Source organism: Cariama cristata, unplaced genomic scaffold, assembly GCF_000690535.1.
Source record: "Cariama cristata isolate BGI_N322 unplaced genomic scaffold, ASM69053v1 scaffold17806, whole genome shotgun sequence".
NCBI lineage: Eukaryota > Metazoa > Chordata > Aves > Cariamiformes > Cariamidae > Cariama > Cariama cristata.
The window spans coordinates 2,540-17,749 of record NW_009622847.1 but is presented as its reverse complement, the minus strand read 5'-3'; the positions used below and the strand labels follow the sequence as shown (position 1 = coordinate 17,749).

The 15,210-nt window shown below is 45.1% G+C and overlaps 1 protein-coding gene across 1 annotated transcript in view; it reads right to left on the bottom strand.

Moving 5' to 3' along the window:
- LOC104163487 (ecto-NOX disulfide-thiol exchanger 2-like) overlaps window positions 1-14,858 on the bottom strand; it is a gene marked incomplete at its 3' end in the record, with an annotated part of 31,620 nt that extends 16,762 nt beyond the window's left edge. Inside the window, exons 1-4 of the mRNA XM_009702512.1 lie at window positions 14,837-14,858; window positions 8,361-8,504; window positions 5,707-5,841; window positions 585-740 (exon numbers count right to left, since the gene is read on the bottom strand). Of these exons, the coding sequence (XP_009700814.1) occupies window positions 585-740; window positions 5,707-5,841; window positions 8,361-8,504; window positions 14,837-14,858 (457 nt within the window). The remainder of the gene's footprint in view (window positions 1-584; window positions 741-5,706; window positions 5,842-8,360; window positions 8,505-14,836) is intronic.
- Between the last annotated feature and the right edge of the window lie 352 nt (window positions 14,859-15,210).

The following is a 15,210-nucleotide window of genomic DNA, read 5'->3' as shown; positions in this document are numbered from 1 at the left end:
CACAAGTCAGCTGACAGGTAACAATGTTTACCTCCCCACGTGTTTTTTATTATAAAAGTGAGGAGAAAGGGTCAGCCAGCTAGTTCAAAGGGAATCCTTGTTTCTTGCTATAGCCTTGTGAGCCCTCATCGTCTGTTAAACAAAGTTTTCTGTCTTATCTCCAACTGCCTCTGCTCTCCTTCCACCACATTCTGCAAAACCCAGAGCACGGACTCAGCATGGACCACACCGGTTGATCCAGTGCCCTTGCATCCAAGAGCTCGGTGTCTTTGAAGCCTTAGGTAATACATGCAAGAATCACATCATGAAGATTAGAGTTCAAATTGCTTTCTTCCCCAGTCCTTATCAATCTAACAACTGAAAACACTATTTACGGAAATGGCAAACACACAGTGACAAAAAGGGGGTTTTCCTGTTGCTCCCTCACCTGCTCGCCAGCATCACCTCATAGTGACTCACCCCAGAGCCACTATGTCCAGGCAATGTAATGGCTCTTCTCTCATATACACGTTTTTAAAATATATATACACACACACAAGTATTCCTATATAGACAGATAGAAACAGGACAAAATAGACAGTTACGTGGGTTAGGTGGGAAGAGAGTGCAGCTTTTGCAGTGAATGATCTCCTTCACAGCAGGCATGTCCGGAGGGATGGGAGGTGGGACTATCCCCAAGCCTGGCATCATGGGGTTGATTGGGGGGATTCCAGTCATCATCCCAAGAGCAGGATCAAAATCTAAATGAGGGAAAGAATAAGGGAGTCAGGTAGTGGTTTGGATTCATACAGCAACTGTTTATTCAGACAGCAAATGGAGCTCTCTCCCCACACGTGCCAGTGAAAGTTAGCTGAAGAAACAGCAGTAGAGGGAGAACATCACAATACAACTCACCAGAACTTTAGATTTGTGCCCTGAGAACAACTTTTTAAAACTGTTTCATTGTCAATTGCCTCAGGCAAATAGATGTTTTCTGCTCAAATAAGCTACTTACTTTTCCACTCTGTAGACACCATCTCCCACCTAGTGTCAAAAACCTTCCCCAGTAAGTATTATCCATATAAAGAAATGCATAGCATATGGAAACAATGAAACCGAACTGGTTTTACACTAAGTAGTTTAGTAGTGCAGACAGCTTGCAACACAGAGTTATGGGCATCACCTTGCAAACTAGACAAGTGTACCGATTTCAGCAGCTAAGAACGTGCCAGAATAATTCTGGGTAAAATGCACAGAAGCATGTAAGGAACAACTTACTGTATACCTTACTCTGCTTAACTTGACTCTGACTATATCTAAGTAGCATTTTACTTTGCTCCCAGATTTGCCTCCAATGCCATATAAAACTAAACAGAGGTGATAAAGGAGAGGTATTTTATCTGTTCAGAAGTTGCGAACCCTGGGGAAGCAATACCTGTAGGCAACCAAAATGGAAACAGTACGCCTAGATGCCTTACGGAGAAGGCTCAGGAGTTTGAGAATGCCAGCAGCTCGGCTGTAAGGACAGCTGGTACCAGCAGGGCCAGCTGGTGCTACCGGGGGAGGTCTCGGGAAGAGCTCCCTCCTGCAAGGCCATGACACCTTCTCTACCCTCTACCACCACTGTGCCCAAAGTTCTGAAGGCCTAGGCAATCCCAAAACACCCCAGGACACTCCCACAGAATACACAATCCCCAGCACTACAGAGCCTTTGAATCTGGCTGCTTGTTTCTGATGTAGACGGATAACACTGATTTTGCAAGGCACAGACAAAAGTTACAAATAGGCAGAACTGAGGGGTGCAGAGGCAGCATTTTCTTTTGATCCTAAGCTGGCATCATTTCAGATGCTAGTCACACCCCTAAGGCAGGCAAATATTTTGTATTCCTCTCTTCACAACCACTACTTACAGTAATCCAGATGAAAGTCAACTTTTAGTGCCCAGATTGGACGTCCGAGTTCAGGTGAACTTTGTTTTCCTCTGTATTTTGAAATATTTCACCTGGGGCTACATTTCCACAGTTTACGTACATTGTTTTGCTTGCCTAATTGACTTCCTTGCACTCGCTGCAAGTGTTGCTGTTCATTTTAAGTCACACACGAACAGTCACAGCAAAAACACAGATCTGAGGCAAATCCTCTGCCATGAAACAGCCGTTTCAGAGGAAGGCACAAGAAATCCTCCTGCAGCCAACTGTGCAATACAGATGTATAAATACGTGCAAATTGTATCCTTACCCATGGCCAGCTGATGCTTGGATGGCCTGGCCTATGACACCTGGCTTGGAAAGTATGACATTAAAGTTGCAGAATTTTAATATTTAAACTTTCATTAGTAGAGCTCAAAGATTACACTGTCAAAAAGATCAGGCAGACAGCACTGTTTGCAGCTATTTAAAAGAGCATTTTCACCCGTCTTAAAATTAAAAAATTATGCAAGGCCATCTTTAGATAGAGCCCCATTCCACAGCACAGGCAGCCTTACTGCTCCCTACAATGGTGCCACAAGACTCCCCAAAACTCCCTGCACACACATGTCCAGAGGAGATGGGCTGTGAGGAATGACAAGGGTTGGCCTGAATGGTCGAGGCTATACCTGCACAACTGCTGTCTCGGGCCACAGAGCTCTCTGAGCTGGGGCCTGGCTCACAGGCTCGGACCAGGGAGAGAAAGGGGAGAAGCTACCCCATCCCAGATCTCTGTCATTTAAATTCACGTATTGCTAAGTTGAAGTTTGAGATGAAGTCACCTCGTCGATGGCTGTGACATTCAGTGACAAAACTCACTGAAGATGTGAGGTAGCTGGAGAAAAACTGCAGGACTTGGTCCTGAGCAAGTTAACATCTTGATCCAACCTGTGACAAAGGTATTGCCACTGGAGGCAAACTGAAGTGCAACAAGCACAAGACAGCCCCTTTCCTGAAGGGCTGGAAGAACGCCTGCCAAAACCAGCATCCTGGCCTCCAACTTACCAATACATCTTCCAGATTTCCCAGGTTAAGGCTGGGATGCTCATTAACTTTCCTCCCTTTCGGCAACATCCGTGCCAGTAAAGTCAATCCCAGCGGTGAAGCATTAGAGCAGTCTCACAAACGCTGCCGGTGTGGGCCAACCAGCCCCTGGGCACGCAGCAGGTACCAGAGCAGCCCCGAAGCACCTCTCGAAGCAGCACAGGAGCCACCCCAGGACACCGGCCCTCCACAGCCTGCACCCGGCTACACACAGCCTCGGTATCCTCCTGTTAAAGCACTCTTGAGGTGGTAAAGAAACTCTTTGTTTTCCTGGAGCTGTACCCCAAAGCATCAGCAGGGAGCAATTTGGGCCTTGCCCACTGCTGCCTGTCAAGAGCAACTGGAAGGAAGAGGAATAGCCAAAGCTCTCACTGCTGAGACAACACAGAGAATGGGAGATACATGGAGCCCACAGTGATCTGCTGGAAAATGCAGAGACCGTTCAAAATGTCCATGTGTTAGAGTCCAAGATCCCATCTGTCTTCCCAGCACAGTTTGATACAGGTACACCCAAGAGATCAAGAGTAGGACCTCAGCGCTGGCAGCAGGAGGGGCAAAACAAGGTGTGTTTGAGCCACCTCCGCACCATCCCAGGCAGGGTGGTGGCTGTTCTTCCCAGCCCTACAGCCAGAGGTGCTGGGATCACACTGGGCTACTTGCCACATGTCAAGGACAGGCAAGTGAACCCACTGCTACAACTTTTGCAAGCCTCTAAATTCAGTTCCTTCACATTTTATAATTCTTTGTGCCAATGAGAGCAGTCTCACCTTGTCCTGGTAATCTGTTACTGCTTCAAGGTTAGCTGACAGCAATGGGCACGGATGCCAACCGGAGAAAACCCTTAATGCAGGAATAGAGGACCTTGGGGAATCCGAGGCAGGGGAAAGCCCAGACGGGTGTTTCTCTGATCAAGCAAGACTTACAGCTTTCTAAAAGCGTGAATGGATATGATTATCAGAAGCAAAAGAATTAGCAGGGTAATGAACTATCATGTCATAATGAAAAGCAGAAAGTGTGTATGCAAGGGCAAAAAGAACCTGTGGTCTTTGGATTTGCGGTGACTCCCACTGTTTACTGCTCAACCAGCAATGTGCAAGACAACTTGCCAGTTTGTGTAGAGACCTGGTGCTTCTGTTAAGAAGCTGAGCCCATGGTTACTTGCCAGAATCTGAGTGGCTGAAGAAGCAGATTTCAGAATAGCCAGTCACCATCTTTAAGAGCAAAAGAGAAAAGTCCTCAAGGACTCTAATAGAGTTCAAAAACATCAGGCCTGGCAGGTATGTTTTGGTGAAAGCTGCAATAACTTTTTTTATGCAAAGCTGGCAGTGGCTGGATGGAGTAAAATGTGCTGTGCATTCCTTTTAGACATAGAGGTCCTCTTAAAGCATCTCACAACTATATGCTTTACTTCATCTGCAGGAACAGAAATTGGCTGGTAAATTCTTAAGCATTTTTAGACTTTTTTTTACTGTGACCTGAAACTTTAGTCCCACCTAGCTTTCAGCAAAGATGGCCCAAAGCATGTAAAGCTTCCACTGTCTCTCATCTTTAATAGATACTATAGATATGACTGGTCTAAACTTCAAGCTATCACTGTGTTTGGGAACTGATCCAGATTCACCAGAGCATCCTGCTCTTTTTTAGCCACATCAGAAAAAAAAAAATATATTTTTGCCCCTTCAAAAACATTGAGTTGTTTGCATTGGGTGCAGACCTCCTGATCAAAAGTATCAAAACGAACATCACTCAGAAGTCTTCCCCTATTCTTACAGGGGGGAACAGGAGGCTCACTTCAAACTCGTATGCTCTCCTAGGACAGACTTCTATTAATTTTTACTTGACAAAAGCATATGAGCAGGAAAATGACATCAAAAGCATATCCTTACAGCAAAGACAAAGGCGAAACAAAGGCTTAGGGGACGGAAGAGTATGGACTGCATGTAAAATTTAGGGCAAGTTAAGTGATGCTGTTAGTTAAATATAGTATCAGCTGCACAGCAAACTACGAGCTCTGTGCCACAAGAGCAGAAATAGGACTGTAGAGTGCTGCCAACACAGTCACTCCCTCCCCGGGTGAGTATGCAGTTATTCAGGCAGGAGACAGCATCCTTCTCAAGCGCTTAATGCAGTAAAGCACTGAAACAGTAATTTCATTTCAGGATTTTGATGCACAGGCATCCTGCACTGCTGAGAAACCAGGTACAGCACAGCTCTACAGGAGCTCTTTAACAAATCCTGGATAGGATGACTCACCCATGCACATCTGCTCCGGACAACAAGGCGGTCATTTCTGGAGCAGAATCCTCCATTAATTTCTGCCATATCCATTTTACTGCCCTATTGCTTTCCTCTTCACCTCCTTCCCACCCTTCCTTTTAAGCAGCTCCAGTTCAGCTTAGAATAACGTGTTATTTGGTATCACTGGTTTCCCGAGCTCTGCGCGGGACCCTCCTCCTGCTGGTCCACGGCAGAGTATCTAGAGGTACCCCACAATAACCATTCTTTGCATCAAAAAACATGTATTCTCATTTCCTCTGAAATCAGTTTTAAAACACCGGTCTGTAAATAAATCACTTGCAGACATTAATGCATTTCAAACACAGCTTATTAATGTTACTTGTACGCAGTAGGCATTTATCTAACTCAACTGAAACAGGTTCTTCCCAAAGATACGTTTGAAAGCAAAGGTGGGCACAGTCTGGGTAAGCTCACGTACCAGGCAGAAGGGGCTGTCCTGTCATCCCCATGGGAGCCATCCCTAGGTTGTTCATTGCAGTGGCCCAGGCAGTTGGGTCTGACATTGGCAAGCCCATCGGAATGGAGTCGAGGCTTAGATTTCTGCCACCATCTCCTGAGAAGGGAAAAAAGTGATTAAGAGCTTAGTGCATATCTTAACACTTCTGCAGGGCATAATTGCCCAGAAAGGCTCTGCAGCATCAGCATCCAAAACCAGATTTGAACCTAACACATAGGAAAGAGTCAAATGGAAAAAAAACAAACACACCAAACCAAAAAAACAACGCTGTTCCTCTCGAGCAGATGACATTTTAGAGAGCAAGGTCTATGAAAACACTGCCTTCCAAGAGTATCTAAATTATGGGTTATCCCCTACAACCAACAGCCCTAAGAAGCCTTAAAGAAACACTGATCAAAGATAAGGGGTACGCTTTGATTCCTCCCAAGAGATTTATGAACAAAGGACAAACATCCAGCAGGTATAAATTGTCATAATTGCACTGAATTTAACAGAGATGGCCAGTCTGTTCCAGCAGAGAGCACTTCCACTGCCATTTGAAAACATTTCTCTTTCATGCTAAAAGGGGAAATGAAGCAAAGAACAACACCACACTGCTGACAGCAGCGGATCCAGAGTTATTTACTCAAGGTCTAGCAGAGTTATCTGGCAATCCAGATGGAACCATTAACATTATAGAAACATGTGGTTTCATTAAGCATTCAAATCTTCTTCAGTGATTTAGCTGGGTCAACCATGCCTTTAGCTGGTTACTTCCATGTACCACTAAGACATATGCTTGTTCTTTTTGTTTGCATAGGTTTTAACTAGAGGTGCCCAAATGCAAAAATATCTGATTTCAAAAAGGAAAAAAAATGCTTAGCACAATGTTAAATTTACACAGGAAAAAAAAAAGGCAAAAGAAAACCAAAAAAACAATCCTCACAAAAAACTTTTTTTCGTGTGGAAAAACAGAAGGACTCATCCAGTTCAAAAAAGCCAAGAGCCAGTGCCCAGGGCATTCTTCAGCTGAGGAGAAAAGACAGTCCTTGAGATAGCTACAGGGACACCTAACCTGGCCACCTGCAGTCAGAGAGCTGTCTCACATGCCACCTTCCTGATGAAGCTTTCACAAAATGAATGCTTGTTTGAAAAAAAAAAAATTTGGCTTCAACAACAGAGAGGGGAACATCAACAGTGTTACCAACAGAAGCTGTATGAAAAACTTCCCAGCTCTATCAGCTCTGCTAGTTTCAGATGATTCTCCCATCTTGTATAATCCAGGACACAATCCAGCGCACAGACTCCCAAAGCTCTCCTGAAGCTCTCCAGAACACACCAGCAGGAGGAAATTTATTGACCATTTATCTCACCCTGTGATTTAATGATTCAGAGTTTCCATTTCCCACCGTATTCCACCACTCCTCTCTTCTTGGTTTCAGAGAGAGGACAAGAGACGAGTTCACCTTCCCGAAATGCCGCCTCTACATCCCTGGTGAGAAGTCTCCCTCTGCACTGATCCATCTTCTGCTAAGCACCCAACCCATGTATCAATTGGGACATCTCCAAAACCCTCATCTCCTGTGCTCAACTTCAATGAAGCACTGCCAAGGTCAAACACCTAGCCTTGGCTTCAATCTTTCCTCCCATCACTGCCAGTCCCACCACCCTTTGCAGTACAAACAAATCACCCGTTTCACTTTTTACGTTAGCCAAGCTCTACGCACTAGCCAAGTGCCTACACTGGAGTTAACTCATGTACAAAATACCACCTGCACACCTCTATTTTCCCTTATCTGACAGATCTTATTGAGGGGAAAACAGAACATCCTTTGATTCTGTGACTTTCTCTACTCAATTACATTTCTGCAACTGTATGCTTTGCACATCGCCTTCCCACAGCAAGATGGTCTTCTGCTGCAAAATGGCACCTCTGCCTCTGGTCCAGCCTAGTCCTTCCCCTCCTGTACCTCACAACTCCCCCAAAGTCCCACAGACTGTTATTTACACGTGTAGGTAAGATCTTGTCTTCACAGCACAAGCAGATGCCACGTTTCCCCAGTCACACTGGTGGGATTGCAGTTTTCAACCACAATATAATCTGCCAGACATTATTCTACCTGGGTGTTTTTTCAATCACTCTGTGAGAAATACAAGGAAAATTTCTTAGATACCAGACTCAGTAAGACTCCTAGATCTGACATTACAACACCATAAGCTACTATGGTTCATTTAACAACTTGCTTTTATTACCTTATCTTAAATGTGACTGTCTCCAGTCATTCAGGCTGAGCTGTCTTATTATGCTTTTCATTATGGTCATGATTTTAATATTGAGATATTGCCCAATCAGAAAAAAAGATAAATCTGTTGAGACCAGTTTAGAGATTCCACAATACTTTAAAAAAAATACAAAAGTTGCTTTTGTTTTGCACAGAAATAGCAACGAGCACCCGCCCAAAGCCATGCAAGCATAGAACTACAAACACTGGTCTGACTGCAAGCAGTATCAGACCACAACTTCATTTCCAGCCGCCCACCTTCTGCATTAACACCTTAGCATAGCAGCTGGTTTCGGTCTACGCTTATGTGAATGCCTTCTATTGCCAGCCATCGAGCTGCTACTAACAGCTCACCTGGAGGAAGGTTTGCTCTCTTCCTCTTATTGCCTGGATCACTTCCATCCTCAGCTGGGCTTTCCGATGCCCGCAGGCCAGCAGCGCTGCCGAACTGCAGAGGTTTGCTGTTGCTGCCAGGATCAAAGGAGAGATGGCTTAAGCCTACAAGAGAAAAAGACACTCAGAGACTTTCTTTAACCTGGTTTGCAATGCCTCAGGATCACAGTAATAAGAGAAATGCCCAGTCCCCAGTACAAGCAGCCCTTCAGGCCCCCGGAGGAGCTGTGCCTCCTGTTTACCGTTCCCAGCTACGCCTGATCTTAATGTTACACTGACACCACTTTAAAATATTACTCACAAACAATAATCCCAGCACCCACACAAGTCAAATGGTTTGACAGCGTAAACCAGGGGTGCATCTCCCCTGTGCTGTACAGTATTTCATGTTTGGAAACTCAGAGGCCAGAATTTGTTTTTCTGTTTCTTCCAATCCAGGAATACATTTTTAATAGTTCCTTAAGTTTCACCCAATTTGTCACCAGCTGTCAATTCATCTGGAATTATTTACTAGCAAAAAAACAAGGCACATCTTACATGATCTTCAAAAACATGAAGTGCTATTGCCAGAGATCTGGGCAAATTGCAGGCGATGGTCAATTAATGACACTTATGTGCTAGTAGAATGCCATCCCAACCATTCCTGGCTCTCTAAAATGGTCTGTTTCTTAAAGCTACAGGTAACAAGAAAAAAGTACTTTGTAAACAATTCCAAATTACCAGAGGCTTCAGACATAAAGCTTCAACAATGCAATTAATCACAGCAAGTTTTAGAGAGATATACTACCCTTAATTGAGCACTGAGCTCATTATTCCACCTTCTGTCATATTGAGCACTTACAGGGATGCAAGGCTGCAGGGATGTTAAAATATCCAGTTTGATTTATCTTTGTCTCAGCAAACTCACTCTGAACAGCCAATGGAAAAGAGTAAAACACACACACAAATCCTTTTTGTGGATCCATATAAAGTGATAAAAATAGCTATATTTCTGCTAAGGTATGCCTCGGTTCCTGGAGGGGTGGGAAACCAGCAGAACTACAGGAGTACCAAAGCTGACAATTATGCCATCTCAACATACCGATGGGCCGAGACATTCGCACCACACCTTTCTCTAGACACACTGCAGCCTTGCGATTTCTATTCTAGAGGATTCCACTTCCAAGAGCTTGTTAATAAACATGGTTGCTGTGTACAGCTGTAAACAGACAAAGATAGTAAATACAGAGAGCCTGAAGGGGCTCTTCTCTGAGCTAGGGAAAGGCGAGAACGCAAGAAGTAGCCAAAAAAATAAGTACTATTTGGCTGGCAACAACAATAGTCACGCCCGACTACACAAGATGCCTACAATGCTCTTTCTTAAATACCCCAAAGTCGAAACATCACTGAGGCGATGAGGGCTCAGGAAAACAAATCTCGAATGCAGCAGGTTAAAAACAGAGAGAGGCCGTGAGCAGCAGAGAAATGGGGAGAACAGAAAAGGGCAATTGTAAGATTTACCTCTATTATTATCCAGCTGATGGAAAAGGCAACATTAAACCTGAAAGTCTGTTTTCCCATGTTTGGGCATAGGGAAGGACGGGGACAAGCAGCGATACAGCCGGACACTCACGCTGCCAGGCCTGAAGCGGACGGAGGCCCTGCCCTGGCCGAAGATGACAGGCCGTGCAGACATAGCATTAACCAACACCTGATGGTGACACGCACCACACAGGCAATCGCTGTCTAACTCACTGAAGAGCAAAGGTAGCTACTTACTCCAATTATTTCTGTCACCCGTTTGAGCTAGGATGCTCGATTATGCTCTGTGGTATAGGAGGAGCACTCGGATGCTGCATCTGCTCCGATGACCGCGCTGGGGAGGGAGGCAGCCGTCTCCAGCAGAGGTGAGCTAACAAGGAGGGAAGAACTACTTGCCACCTTCGCAAAAAAAATTTTATTAACGTATTTTAGAAAAAAAAAACCACACAGATTCTTTAGCTGCAGGACAAACACTGGGGTCTACAGAAAGCCAAGTTGTCACAACTGTACAGCCAGCACCCCTGCCAGTTAGGTCGTGAGTCAAGGTTCCAGATGTCAACTGGAACACCTAAGACTTTTTTTGACCCAAAGCTGCTTTCCAGCAGTTTGTCCCCAGCATGTACGGGTGTGTGGGGTCATTCCTCCCCAAGGTGAGGGACTGTCATCATAGGAATGACCTAAGGGTGACAGTAATGTAAGTTAAAGTTCAGTGGAGTGTTTTTGGGGGGAAGTCAGGTGAAGTCCACTGTGAGATCAACGACTGCCTCAAGGATGAGGATACATTCAGCTCAGCATTACTTCAACAAATGCATTTCTAACTACCAACATGCATGGACCACCTGTGAGGGATAAGGGCAAAACCCAGCAAAAGCATCATGAAGACATCCAGAGACGCTCCTGGGCGAACGGACTGTGGACTTACTCCAGCCACTTCATGAATATCCCACTTCCAAAAACTTTATTATTTATGGACTCTCCATTAAACGTAATCAGATACGCTCTCTAACAGATGCAACACATGATCCCCAGACGTGAATGCAGCAACATTTTCTGTGCTGGTACAAATTCATGGTGTCAGATTAATGCTCAGAGGGGACCACACAGGGCATGACTAAGGCACCAGTACCAGGAATCCAGATCCAGGTTCACTGTCGCATCAAGCCATGGCTCAGGTCACCCTATTTGAGAGGCCACACCAAGATCAGCAAAGAGGTCAGAGTCAAAACACTTTTTTTTTTCCCCACTTGTTTTCAACCTCAAGCCATGTAACAACAGTCATGTCTTATAGAGCAATCCTAAACCAGCCACACCAGTACAATATGGGGACAAGAGAATGAACGAAACTAAAAGTTATTATATTGCTCTCAGACTTCAGGAATAAGCAATTGACTTTCCTATAGCCTTTTTTCCAATTGATACCAATGATGCGCTTTGAGGCAGCAAGCATTCCTTCCTATAACCCCCTGCATTAGGATATAAGATTTAAACAGCTAAAATGCAATTGTTTCAAATCAATCTTTGTGTCCGAAAACATTACCAAACTGCAGGAGGAAAGTTTGGACCCCTACTGTGAAACTTCATTCCAACTTACAGCTTTTTTTCTTCCAAGCCAATTATTTCTCAAGTCAAGAACTGGTTTAGAGCTACCCTTCTCATTTGATATGCTCCTCCACGGTGCCTAAACCTCTTCAAAAGGTAGAAATATGACCTTCTTGGTTTTAAAGCTAACCCTCTGCATTTACAACTTCATTATGGCACGCAGTGCACATCATATGAGTACTCTGGAAGAAGCCCACTACTGTCCTTATACAGCCTCAGACCAGAATTCCACAAGTGAGAAATATTCAGAAGTTACAGAAAATGGAAGTTGATGAGATCACAAACTGCAACATGTTTTTTTCTTTGCAGGCACAGGCTGGAAACTGAGTAGCTCCTTCACAAAAATGCATGTATTTTCTGGATAGTGTTGTCTAGAAACAACACTAGAGAGGATGCAGTTACTCTTAGTCCCACTCACACAAGAGATCCTGATAGCTCCTCCAACAAGGATTTCCAGGACCCCAAGACCTATTTCCACAGGTACTTTGCCCTGTTTGGCTCCAGGCTCTGTGAGCAGAGAAAGCCAGGATCTACTGCTGATGGTCACCGAGTCACCCTAATCTATGGAAATCGCCATTTACTTCATAACGCAGGTCCAGACCTCTGCGAGGGTGGTTATGGCGAGCAGTAAAAGCCCCTGTGTGCAGGTGCCTGCCCACAGCCAGGAACAAGGCACTTGGCCGTCACCAGCGTGACGGCTCCGGGTGAAGGCACCCACACGACTCCGAGCAGGCAGCCTTGTCCTGGTCTGCAGGTCTCCAGGTCCCCCCCAGACTGGATGAGCTACCATCCACAGGCACGTTACTGCACACACAGTACCGAGGAGCAAATCATCTTGGGAAAGCTTTGCTCTCACTTCCCCAAGATGGAGAAAGAGTAAATGACCCAAAAAAGAAAAGGGTAGTATTGAACAGCAGACAATGGAAGCAGTAAAAAAAAAGCAGGCACCTTGCCTGCTGCTCTCCTGCGGTATGGAGTTTGCTTCAAGAATCAAACCAAGCCAGAGAGAAGACTTTCAATGCACTTTAGAGTAAGAAACCCCTCATTATGTCAGATTTTCCACCCTACAATTGGTAAACGCTATGGTCAGCAACCACCTTCAGAATCGATTGCCTCTCTCCTACCATTTCAGCAAACTGCTGTTTGGCTTGAGCTCCAACCACATCCCACTGGATACAAAGAATGTGCACAGAAGCGAGCTGAAGCTGCAGAAAAACGTCTCTCCTGGGCACAGAGCAGGATGAAAGCTGACAGAATCAGGCAGTATGACTATGAGGCACAAGCACTTTTCCTTCATGCCGACCTTAACGAAGCATCCTTGGCTCTTCTGAGCTGGTCTGCTCAGGAAGGAAGGGACCACCAGCACAGGACCAAGCCGCAGGGTTTTACTCAGTTTTACTGAGGCTCTGTAGTGAAGCAGCCAGGCAAGCCCCAAACCAGCAGATTTCTGCATTTGCAGTGAAGTGCTATGCAGACAGTAAGGGGGGGAGAGGAAGAGAAAAATCAGGGTTTTCAGCAAGTATCAGACCGGTGTCAGCATTTCTAGAGAGCCACATGTGGCACGGGCACTAGCGTGCCCTTCACCTCCAAGCATACCCAGTATGTAACTCATGGGATTTTCAGAAAAGCGAATTTTTAGGATCAAGGTATCAGAAGCTGCCATAATGCAGTGACTAAAAATTTAAAAATAAAAAAATTGAAAAGAATCAACTTGGACTAGAAGATTCCTCGCTAGAAAAACGGATCAGGGAAAAAAGAGCGAAGAAGCTTAAAGATGAGCAGAAAATGACTATTGGTAAGTCCTCCCACAGAGCAGCAGCAGGTTTGCTGTAGGTGGTCTTCACCTCTAGAAACAGACGCTGAGCTGTGTCGTATGGGAAAACACACGGCAGCTCCCCACCGTCCTAAATAGCACTAACGATGCCCAGCCCCACCTGTCCTGTTGGGGAGGTACCGATTCAGGTCTGTGCTGGTGCTATATACGGCTGTAGCTTTCACAGCACATGTTTAGGAAGGGCCTGGATAGAGACAGGAAAGATCTCAATGTTCCAGGCATAAATCAAGGGAAGCATCTACCCTCATTGGGTCCTGTGCCAGACCCTGGACAGGACTTCATTTTCCAACCACTAGCTCCTGCTAACAGAGCTTGGCCATTTGCCTTAATAGTGAGTAAAAAAAAGAAAAAAGAAATCAGAAACAGTCAACAACATGAACGGAAAAGCATCAGTTCACAGATCATTCCTACTACCGAGAGCTGAACATGCTGACACCACTTCTACGCAAAACGTGGGTTTGTGCAGCTCACTGTGCAAGGTTCCTGTGATTGTATAGGAAAACAGCACCCCAACTTCAAGGGCTTCCACTTCAAGATTTTTGAAAAATCTTCCCTGATGGGTTTACTAATGTTCAACCAAACGACAACAGGAGCTCCGACCACGAGATTAGCACTCCTTTAGAGGCACGCAAACCAGCTCACCCGGAGCCAGCCAAGGGAACCGCACGCTCCGACAGCAACCTCGCACTGCTGCCAGTCACATACTCCAACAGTTTTCTTCATGTCCTGTTAGTTAACAAGAAGCAGGTACACAAATCTCTGCCTCGCAACTCAAAGAAAAAAAAAATAGTAACAGATACTCTGACACTTTCACATACCTAACAGCATTTTAATGATACACCTAAAAAGCCCATGTAGATTACGCCCACTCACTAAACTTCTCTCTTACCCAGCATCAAGAGAACTTAAGAAATGGGCTGACACAGGCTTTACTATAAATATGGATTTACCTTTTGCCAACATTGGCAAATATATGAAATAAGTATTGCTCAGGCTGAACAGGGGTCCCTGTTCTTTTTTGCATGTTTAGAAATAAACTGGATTCCAGGACACAATCTGTCATCCGATTACACAGTACTTGTTTTAAGCTCTAAAGAAATTACTTTAGAAGAAACCAAAGTACACAGCATCTGCAGTAATAAACTAGAAAACACAGAGAGAAGAAAACAGCAAGGAAGGGAAAGAAGATACCAAGGCTTTGAAGTTACATTTTGATATCAGCCATTTGCTTTCTGAGACTAGTTCCCAGGTCCAAAAACTACCGTTGGGTTTGTGCACTCTTTTCTACTGTACTCCCAGCTTCAGTGTCCTGGTTAGAGCTTTATAATCATCAGTTTGCTCCAGAAGCTGGCAAGGCACACAAAGGAGACCAGCAGAATTTTGACAGTTACTTCTGTCAACTCCATGTAATCCTACACGCTAACACTAACAAGACATCCTCCGAGAAATGCACTTTCAAGAAAAGCACAAACACATATTTTACCTGCGTACTGCACGAGAAACATGGCAAGATGCTGATCCTATTTCAGTATTTCAGCCAGTTCTCCTGCCGCTCCCAGCTTGTTTATTTGTTTAAAAGATGGAGTCCAGGGTTGAGCTCCCACACCCAGTGCAGCTCCACACAAGCCTCTGAGCTCCAGCTCCAAGCACAAAAGAAAAGTTGGGTCCTAATAACATTAGGACTACAATCGCGCTGGCCCGTGGGTGGGCAGCGACAGCCCAGGTTGGGACTGGAGCTGGCACACGACGGCTGCATGTGTCACCATCAGTCTCCAGTGAGCGACACTGATAGGGATGTGGGGGACGGAGGTGGACGAGCAGGTGGAGAAGCGATTAGCACCAAGTACATCTGAATTT